The sequence below is a fragment of the Hyperoodon ampullatus genome (assembly GCF_949752795.1).
Source record: "Hyperoodon ampullatus genome assembly, chromosome: 10".
In the NCBI taxonomy this organism is placed as follows: Eukaryota; Metazoa; Chordata; class Mammalia; order Artiodactyla; family Ziphiidae; genus Hyperoodon; species Hyperoodon ampullatus.
In genome coordinates, this window is record NC_136923.1 from 49,142,076 (window position 1) to 49,152,575 (window position 10,500).

The 10,500-nt window shown below is 43.7% G+C and overlaps 1 protein-coding gene across 3 annotated transcripts in view; it reads right to left on the minus strand.

Annotated features, from left to right (window-relative positions):
• CTDSPL (CTD small phosphatase like) overlaps window positions 1–10,292 on the minus strand; it is a 131,080-nt gene extending 120,788 nt beyond the window's left edge. For all 3 annotated transcript variants that reach the window (XM_079713718.1, XM_079713717.1, XM_079713716.1), the window contains exon 1: window positions 10,191–10,292. In XM_079713718.1, the coding sequence (XP_079569844.1) occupies window positions 10,191–10,269 (79 nt within the window). In that variant the 5' untranslated portion in view covers window positions 10,270–10,292. The remainder of the gene's footprint in view (window positions 1–10,190) is intronic.
• Window positions 10,293–10,500: the final 208 nt, after the last annotated feature.

A 10,500-nucleotide genomic window follows, 5' to 3' on the forward strand; every position in this document is an offset into this window, starting at 1 on the left:
ATGGAGACACAAAAGACCCCGAATAGACAAAGCAGTGTTGAGGGAAAAAAACGGAGCTGGAGGAATCAGACTCACTGACTTCAGACTATACCATAAAGCTACAGTAATCAAGACAATATGGTACTGGCACAAAAACAGAAACATAGATCGATCAATGGAACAAGGTAGAAAGCCCAGAGATAAACCCACGCACCTGTGGTCAACTACTCTATGACAAAGGAGGCAAGGATATACAATGGAGAAAAGACAGTTTCTTCAGTAAGTGGTGCTGGGAAAACTGGACAGCTACATGTAAAAGAATGAAATTAGAACACCTCTTAACACCATACACAAAAATAAACTCAAAATGGATTTGAGACCTAAATGTAAGACCAGACACTATAAAATTCTTAGAGGAAAACATTGGAAGAACACTCTTTGACATAAATCACAGAAAGATCTTTTTTGATCCACCTCCTAGAGCAACGGAAATAAAAACAAAAATAAACAAATGGGGGCTTCCCTGGTGGCTCAGTGGTTGAGAGTCCGCCTGCCAATGCAGGGGACACGGGTTCGTGCCCCGGTCCGGGAAGATCCCACATGCCACGGAGCGGCTGGGCCCGTGAGCCATGGCCGCTGAGCCTGTGCGTCCGGAGCCTGTGCTCCACAACGGGAGAGGCCACAGCAGTGAGAGGCCCGCGTACCGCAAAAAAATTTTAAAAATTTAAAAAATAAATAAATAAACAAATGGGACCTAATGAAACTTCAAAGCTTTTGCACAGCAAAGGAAACCATAAACAAGACCAAAAGACAACCCTCAGAATGGGAGAAAATATTTGCAAACGAATCAATAGACAAAGGATTAATCTCCAAAATATATAAACAGCTCATGCAGCTCAATATTAAAAAAACAAACAACCCAATACAAAAATGGGCAGAAGACCTAAATAGACATTTCTCCAAAGAAGACATACAGATGGCCAAGAAGCACATGAAAAGCTGCTCAACATCACTAATTATTAGAGAAATGCAAATCAAAGCCACAATGAGGTATCACCTCACACCAGTTAGAATGGGCATCATCAGAAAATCTACAAACAACAAATGCTGGGGAGGGTGTGGAGAAAAGGGAGCCCTCTTGCACTGTTGGTGGGAATGTAAATTGATACCACCACTATGGAGAATAGTATGGAGGTTCCTTAAAGAACTAAAAATAGAACTACCATATGACCCAGCAAGCAATCCCACTACTGGGCATATACCCAGAGAAAATCATAATTCAAAAAGAAACATGCACCCCAACGTTCATTGCAGCACTATTTACAATAGCCAGGTCATGGAAGCAACTAAATGCCCATCGACAGACGAATGGATAAAGAAGATGTGGTACACATATACAATGGAATATACTCAGCCATAAAAAGGAACGAAATTGGGTCATTTGTAGAGACGTGGATGGATCTAGAGGCTGTCATACAGAGTGAAGTAAGTCAGAAAGAGAAAAACAAATATCGTATATTAACGTATATAAGTGGAACCTAGAACAATGGTACAGATGAACCGGTTTGCAGGGCAGAAACTGAGACACAGATGTAGGGAACAAATGTATGGACACCAAGCTGGGAAAGTGGCGGGGGGTGGTGGTGGTGGTGGGATGAATTGGGAGATTGGGATTGACATGTATACACTGATGTGTATAAAATTGATGACTAATAAGAACGTGCTGTATAAAAAAATAAATAAAATTAATTTAAATTTTTTTTTTTTTTTTTTGCGGTATGCAGGCCTCTCACTGTTGCGGCCTCTCCCGTTGCGGAGCGCAGGCTCCGGATGCGCAGGCTCAGCGGCCATGGCTCACGGGCCCAGCCGCTCCGCGGCATGTGGGATCTTCCCAGACTGGGGCACGAACCCATGTCCCCTGAATCGGCAGGCGGACTCTCAACCACTGCGCCACCAGGGAAGCCCTAAAAAAATTTTTTAAAAAGAAAGAACAGATATCAATTAAGTTGAAAACATAAAGCAGTAGAGAAAAATCAATGAAACACAAAGCTGGTTCTTTCTAAAGGTCAAGAAAATTGAGAAACCTCTATCAAGCCTGACCAAAAAATAACATGGAAGACACAAGTTACCAATACTACGAATGGAACAGCGGATATGAGAAACAGCAGCTATCACTTCAGACCGTGCAAGCATCAAACAGGTAACGAGGGAAAAACAGTATGAACAACTCTACACACAAATCTGACAACTTTGATGAAATGGATTAAATCTCTAAAAACAAAAATGACACAACTTACCCAGTATGAAAGAGATAATTTGAATAGCTCTGTAACTATTAAAGAAATTGAATTTGTAATTTAAAAACTCCCCCCAAAAGAAATCTCCAGGCACAGATGATTTCACTGAAGAATGAACACCAGTGCTACACAATCTCTTCCAGAAAAGAGAAGAGAGAATACTTCCCAATTTATTTTACAAAGCTGATACCAAACCAGATAAAGACCATGCCAAAAAGGAAAACTATAGACGAATATCACTCATGAATACAGATGTAAAAATCCTCAAATATTAGCAACAGAAATATTGCTAATATTAGCAATATGAGCATTTAAAATTCACTAATATATAAGAACTATATATAAAACCATGAGGTTTATTCTAGGCATGCAAGCTGTTTTGATATGTCAAAATCCATCAGTGTAATCTACCATATTAACAGACTAAAAATGAAAACTCATATGATCATATCAATTGATGCAGAAAAAGCATATGACAAAATTCAACATCCATTTCTGAAACTCCCAGAAACACTGGGATACAGGAGAACTTCCTCAACCTGATAAAGACATACAAAAAAACAACAGCTGACAATATACTTAATGGTAAAAGACTGAAATGGTTTCCCACGGGGAACAAGGCAAGGATGCACTTTCTCACAACTCTTATTCATCATACTTCTCTAAGTTCTCGTCAGTTCAATAAAGCAAGAAAAAGAAATAAAAGGCATACAAATCAGAAATGAATATAAGTGTTCTTATGTGATGACATGTTTGTCTATGTTAAAAGCCCCAAGAAGTATACAGAGCCTCTTATAACTAATAAGTGAGCTGAGCAATCACAGGATACAAGGAAAACATACAAAAATCAATTGTATTCCTATACACTAGCACTGAACACGTGAACACCAAAATTAAAAATATAATAAAATAACTTAAAAAAGGAGAAACACTGAGATGTATATCTAACAAAAACATTAATAGGACCTGTATGCTGAAAACTATTTAACTCTGATGAAAGAATCAAAGAATATCTAAATAAATGAAAAGACATACCGTGGTCATGAACTGGAAGACTCAACATAGTAAAGATGTCAATTCTCCCCAAATTGACACACAGGTTTAATTCAATTCCTATCAAATCTCAGCAAAGTTTTTTTTTAGTAGATATAGACAAGATTATTGTAGAATATATATAGAAAGACAAAGGAACTAGAACAGCTAAAACAATTTTGAAAAAGAACAAAATTTGGAGGAATCAGGCTACCTTATCTCAAGACTTAATATATAGCTACAGTAATCAAGACTGTGATACAGGCAGAGGGATAGACATATAAATCCGTGGAACAAAATAAAAAACTCAGAAAGAGACCTACACAAATATGATGCACTGATTTTTGACAGAGATGGAAAAGAAGTGCAAAAGCAGAAGGAAAGCCTTTCCAACAAATGTGGCTAAAGTAATTCGACACCCAGAGACAAAAAGTGAATCTCAGTCAATCACCTTATAAAAATTAAATAAGAATAGATAATGGTATTAAATGTAAAATGTAAAACTACAAAACTTTTAGGAAAAGCATATGAGAAAATCTTTGGGATCTAGTGCTAGATAAAGAGTTCTTAGAGTTGACCTCAAAAGCACAATCAATAGAAGGAAAAACTGATATATTGTACTTTTGTACTTTTGTTCTGCAAAAGTCTGTGTTAGGATGAAAATACAAGCTAAAGATAAGGAGAAAATATTTGCAAACCACATATCTGACGAAAGGCTAATATCTAGAATATGAAAAGAATTCTTAAAATTCAACAGTAAAAAAAAAATCCAGTTAGAGCACAGACAAAAGACACGAAGGGACATCCCATCAGAGAAAATATACAGAAGGAAAAGAGCACATGAAAAGACATTCAACAGCATTAGCCTTCAGGGAAATGCAAATAAAACCACAATGAGATACCGCTACATGCTTATCAGAATGGCTAATATAAAAAAGTGACATCAAATGCTGGCGAGGATGTGGTTCTCCACATTGGATCATTCACACATTGTTGGTGAGACTGTAAACTCGTACATTTAATCTGGAAAACAGTTTGGCAGTTTCTTTAAAAAGTAAATATGCAACTACCATATGACCCAGCAATTGCATGCCTGGGTATTTATCCTGGAGAAACGAGGACTTATGTCTACCCAAAAACCTGTCCACTAATGTTTATAGCAGCTTTATTTGTAATAGCCCAAACCCAGAAACGATCAGATGTTCTTCAAAGAGTAAATGGTTAAACAAACTGTAGTATATCCATGTCACGGAAAACTACTCAGCAATAAAGAAGAATAAAATATTGATACAAGCAACAACCTGGCTGAAAATCCAGAGAATTATGCTGAATGAAAAAAGTCAATTCCAAAAGAGCACATATTGTTTGACTCTATTTATATACACTTATATATTTTATTTATTCTTTTACATTTTATTTATTTATTTTTGGCTGCGTTGGGTTTTCATTGCTGCACGCGGGCTTTCTCTAGTTGCATTGAGTGGGGGCTACTCTTCCTTGAGGTGCATGGGCTCCTCATTGCGATGGCTTCTCTTGTTGCGGAGCATGGGCTCTAGGCGCGTGGACTTCAGTAGTTGTGGCCCACAAGCTCGGTAGTTGTGGCTCACAGGCTCTAGAGCACAGGCTCAGTAGTTGTGGCGCATGGGCTTAGCTGCTCTGCGGCATGTGGGATCTTCCCGGGCCAGGGCTTGAACCTGTGTCCCCTGCATTGGCAGGCGGATTCTTAACCACTGTGCCACCAGGGAAGCCCCTATACATTTATATAAAGTGAGAAAATTTCAGAAATGAAGAACAGACTAGTGGTTGCCAATGGGCTGAGAAGGGGTGAGGATGGGAGGGAAGTAGGTATGGTTATAAAATGGCCCCATGAGGGATCTTCCAGGTGATGGAATTTTTCTGTATCCTGACTACACCAGTGATTTTGTACTAAGGTTTTGCAAGATGCTCATATGGGCAGGAACCAGGTGGCGGGGTGGGGCGGGGGGAGGTCAGGAGATCTCTGTGTGATTTCTTACAACTGCATGTAAATGCACAGTTATCTCCAAATAAAAAGTTTATTATTAAAAAGCTAATCAAACTGAATCTACTTCAAATGTGTTCCGGCATCTGAAATAACTATCGCTTCCAAGAATCTTCTCCTTGCTATAATTTTGTTAGCAGCCCAAAGGTTAAAGGTTTCTGAGTTCAGCTTAAGTGTTGCAAACATTTGGGGGAAGTATACCTAGCATTTTAGGCCAAAACTCTGCCAAAACAAACTTGCCTGCAGAAATCCCATCAAGCGACATGTATTAGCTTACAAAAATTTCTTTTCTTTTTTTTAGTTAAAAAAATTCTTCCAGGGGATTCCCTGGTGGCGCAGTGGTTGAGAGTCCGCCTGCCGATGCAGGGGGCACGGGTTCGTGCCCCGGTCCGGGAAGATCCCACATGCCGCGGAGCGGCTGGGCCCGTGAGCCATGGCCGCTGAGCCTGGGCGTCTGGAGCACTCCGCAACGGGAGGGGCCACAACAGTGAGAGGCCCGCGTACCGCAAAAAAAAAAAAAAAAAAAAAAAAACTTCTGCAAAGCACAAGTACATTTTCATTAATATTTAAACAAAAAGGCAAAGTTCCCTCGCTTCCCATCCCAGTCTTTTCCCCAGGGAAGTACTGTCTGTTTGAAGTATTTCCTTCAGATTTTTTTCAGATTATTTTTTGTGCATTTCTAGACATATGTACAGTTTTATGTGTGTGTCTGATTTTTTTTAAAAATAGAGACAGGATCACAATGTTTATATTGTTCTTCAAATTCCTTTTTCCCCCTGCTTCAAAATGTCTTGGAAATTTGCAAGTTAGTATGTTTAGATCTATGTTTACTCATTCTTTTCAAGTACCTTGCAGTATTCTATGGAATTGATGTACCATAGTCTAATCCTTTGACACTTAGGATGTTTCCAATTTTTGCTATTGCAAGCAATGTAGCCATTGGTGAAAATCCTTGTGCTGTTTCTTGGAGCACATATGAGGCTATTTCTCTAGGAGAGAAATCCAGAAGCAGACCGGGGCTTTGCAGGTGTGGCCAAAACTGTTTGACTGGCTGAACCAACACCTGTTCCCACCTATTGCCAATCATCTTCTCCTCTCCCACCTCCAAAACAAAGGCTCGACTGACTACATGACCAGTTCTGGCCAATTACACATCAGCAAAAGTTTCCTGGGCCGTCCCTAGGAGTGTTTCTGCTTTCCGAGTAAAAGGGCTGGACATGACTGGCACTGTCCCTTTTTCCTGCCCTGAAGGTGGCTGTGGTGTTTGGAGGGGTGGCAGCCATGTTACAACATGTAGAAAAGTCAAGAGAATCACAGTGATGTCAGCCCTGATACTAATGAGTTGCTCAACCAAAGCCAGCCAGCAGTTACCTCCAGGCTGCTTGCTATGTGACAAGAATAAACTCCTATCAGGTTAGGTCTGGTTTTCTGTTACTTGCAGCCAAATGTGTTCCTAAATGAGTCAGTACTAAATTACTCTCTAAAAAGTCTGTATTCTATTCTCTCACAAAAGACTACAAAAGTATTCCTTTCCAAAACTTTTGTTTACTTTGAATGTTGTCAGTCATTTAAATATTTAACCTAGCTGATGCATGAAAAAATTTCACAGGAAGTAAAGTGTCATTTCATACACTTACTGGACATTCAAATTTCCTCTTCTATGATTTTTCTTGTTGATATCTCTTGACCACTTTTCTACTGTATTGTTTGACTTTTTCATATTGATTTGTAAAAATAAATTTCCAGATAGCAAAGCAGGCTGAGCTAAACTCACAGGGAAAACTGTCTCTGCATCTTTATACTATCAGTCAAGTCAAATACGATTACAAAAAAAATCAGACAGGCCACACCTCTGACAGGGAGAGTCATCTCCGAGTGGTGCACCACCACGTGGCAAAGTGTCAAAAAGTAATTCAACTCATGCAAACTGCCCCCACCCCCGCCCAAGCCCATGCTTACTACTTTCTCTGCAAACCTAAACCTAAAGAAAGGTTTATGGGATAGTGACACACTGGTGAACCAGGCAGAGTCTTTAACATACCTCATCTCATTTAACCCCCAAATCAAACCCAAAAGGCAGTCATTATTATTCCTATTTTAAGAACAAATGATAACAGTAAACTTTTAAAACCAAGCATTTCTTTCCCATCACAAAAACTTACAACATTCCAGGCCCCATAATAAAAACCAAAATGATTAAGTATTTACCTAAAACTCAAATGATATAAAATACATTGTGCCTGTTTTGTCTCCAATAAATTGTTTTTTTATTACAGTCCTGAGATCTTAAGCTATATCTCATCTACTGTGTATACCAAATGGAAGACACCTTATAAATACCATATTTTATTAAAAATTAAAATTGGCAATTAAAAAGAAATAAAAATAAAATACATTGTGCCTATCTAAATATATCAACATGCTTAAGCAAGAAACATTGCTAAACCTGTTTAGTGGTTTATGAATCTGAAGAAGCTATTCCAAAGCTTGGTTCTAAAGTTTATTGCCACACTATAGTTAACCAAAATTCTTTCCAGCTTTTAAAGTGAAAAACTAAATTGAGTAGGATTTTAATGCTTCAACAAGAAGCATCTACTAGATAGCCACCCCATCCCAGAGCGGCAGGTAAGGAATTCCTCTAATCAGTTACCAACCAACCAATCTGACACTAGAAAACAAACAAAATAAACAGTTAAAGATAATAAAAGATTGTCATGGAGAGCAATGTAAACGAGTTGAATAAAAAAAGCACCATCCTTGAGTATTTGTACATGGTTTGGATTTTGGATAACTGACTCCACTTTAGAAGCTTAGCAGCTAGAGGAAAAGAGAAAGCTGGGGAAGCGCCTGCTCCTGGAACCAGGTGGGGAGCAGCAGGAAGGCTGAAGCCTTGACAAATATTTCCTTGCTTTCCACCACCCCTCTCCTCTCAAGAGCTGTGGATTCTCTCTGGCAAAGCATCACACAAAGCACTCAATCCACAGCGGGAGAGAAGCAGAGGCATCAAATCTCCTTGATGCCTCCAACCAAAACGTCCCTGAGGGGACATGCCCAGCCCAGAGCCAGCAGGCCAGGGCCCCAAGAACTAACAGCCCCAGCGGCAGGAAGGCCAGACCAACCAAGGTGCTGCCCACTTGGGCCCCAGAGAGACATGAAGATTCATCTGGAGCATCCTTTGGCAGAGTTTTTTATAGCCCATTTGTAAGGCACAGGAAAATGCCTGGGGGAATCTGATTTCTAATTTTACGTAAAAGAAAACAAGTCCACAGACACACAGTGTTTATGGTCTATAAAAGTGCAAATGGGTTGACAAATCCCCAATCTCAGGGTGCCTCTGGTGGTTTCTTGCATTTTCCTGGTGGGCTTGCTCAGCCTTTCCTGCTTGGGGAGAGGCAATGGGGTGTTCTCCCCACCCCCACGCCACTGCTCAGTAGGGCTGCACACCTCACCCGACTGGCACAAGAGTAATAACACATGGAAGGAAATCTGACTCTGTCAAAGTCAAAGGCCAGGCCTGGAGAGGGGAGGGGAGTGTCCTGGCGGGCTGCTCCTGACCTGGGTCCAGGTATTTGCCCTGCGCATAACAGGAAGCTTTAGTCACCAGAACAAAACAAGCCAGATTCCTTGGGTCTTCGAAACTGTCCAAGCCTCAGGCCATCTCACTAAAGTGACAGTAAGCAGGGCACATGAGAGAGGGGGACAACAGGTCTCCAAGAGGGGCAGGGACACAAAGGAAAAGAGCAAAAAAGATAACAGAAGTGGGTGACGGGGCCAAAATGTGCTGAAATCAGACCAGGTGCTGCAGCACAGTGCCGACTCTCCGGGAAGGGATACACCTGGCCCCCAAGGGCTCCTCCAGTGCCCATTAGAGCTGGGCCCTAAAAGGACCCAGGGAGGACCAGGCCTTGCAGATGCGCCCAGCAGCCTGGTGTCACTGAGACGGCAGAGTCAAGGAGGGCGGATGGCTCAGCAATGCTCCCCCCGACCCCCTACCCCACTTGTGCAACCAACTAAACGCATGGCACACAGCCTCACTGTCGGGTGCGCACGCTGCACACACAGACTCACGGTCAGGCACAGCACACACAGCCTTCTTAGGTGTGAGTGCACACACACATACACCCTCCCAGTTGACGGACACAACATATTCAACCTGCCAGTTGGGTGCTGTAGGCACACAATCATCTGCACACACAAACTCTGTCAGGAGTGAACACATACAAACTCTCAGGCTCAGGCTCTTTTGGGCACACACACACATACATTCCACAACCTCCTAGTCAGGTACACAGAAACCTCTACATAAGGTACACACCCGCACTCACAGCCTGTCAGGAAAACCCGAGCGCACCACCTCTGTTAGGTGCACACACACACCTTTACCGTCTCTCAGTTGGTGTGTGCACACCCACAACATGCAAGTGCGCACACACACACACATAATCCGATAGACACATACACACACTCCCAACGTGTCGGGTGCACGACACTCACAACTTCTCCGTTAAGTGCACACACACCTTTCCAACGTCTGTCTCCTGCACACACAGGGCACACACACTTCCAACCTGCCAGGAACACACACGCGCGCTCACAACTTCTCCGTCGGCGTGAGCGCACACACAAACTCCCGGCCCGCAGGGTCGGCCCCACATTGCCACCCACCCGGGAGAGGCGCACGCCCCCTCCCGCGCCCCGGGCTGCGCGGGCACACTCCCCCTCCCGCCGGCACCCGCACTCCGGCCTCCCTGCAGCACACCCCGCACACACGCACCCCTCCCCCAGCCCGCGCCCGGCAGCCAACTCCGGCCGCGCGGGGAGTGCCCACGCCCCCGGCCCGCCCCGCCCGCGCCCCTCCTCACCTTTCTCGCCGGCGCCCGGGGCCCGGCCCTCGTCCTCCTTGGGGTTGGTCACCTGGGTGATGATGGCCGGGCCGTCCATGGGTGCGCGGCACGGCGGCAGCCCGCCGGCCCGGCCCCCCGGCAGCCAGGCGCACGAGCGCGCGGCGCGGGGGGCGCGCGGGGCCGCGGGCCGGGGGGGCGCTCGCCGCCGCCGCCGCCTGGGCGCGCCCGCCGCCCGGCCCCGCTCTCTGGGAGAGGCGGCCCGGGCCCGCGCCCCCGCTCCCGCCGCCGCCGCCGCCGCTGGGCTGGAGCGGCCGCCGCCTCGTCACCA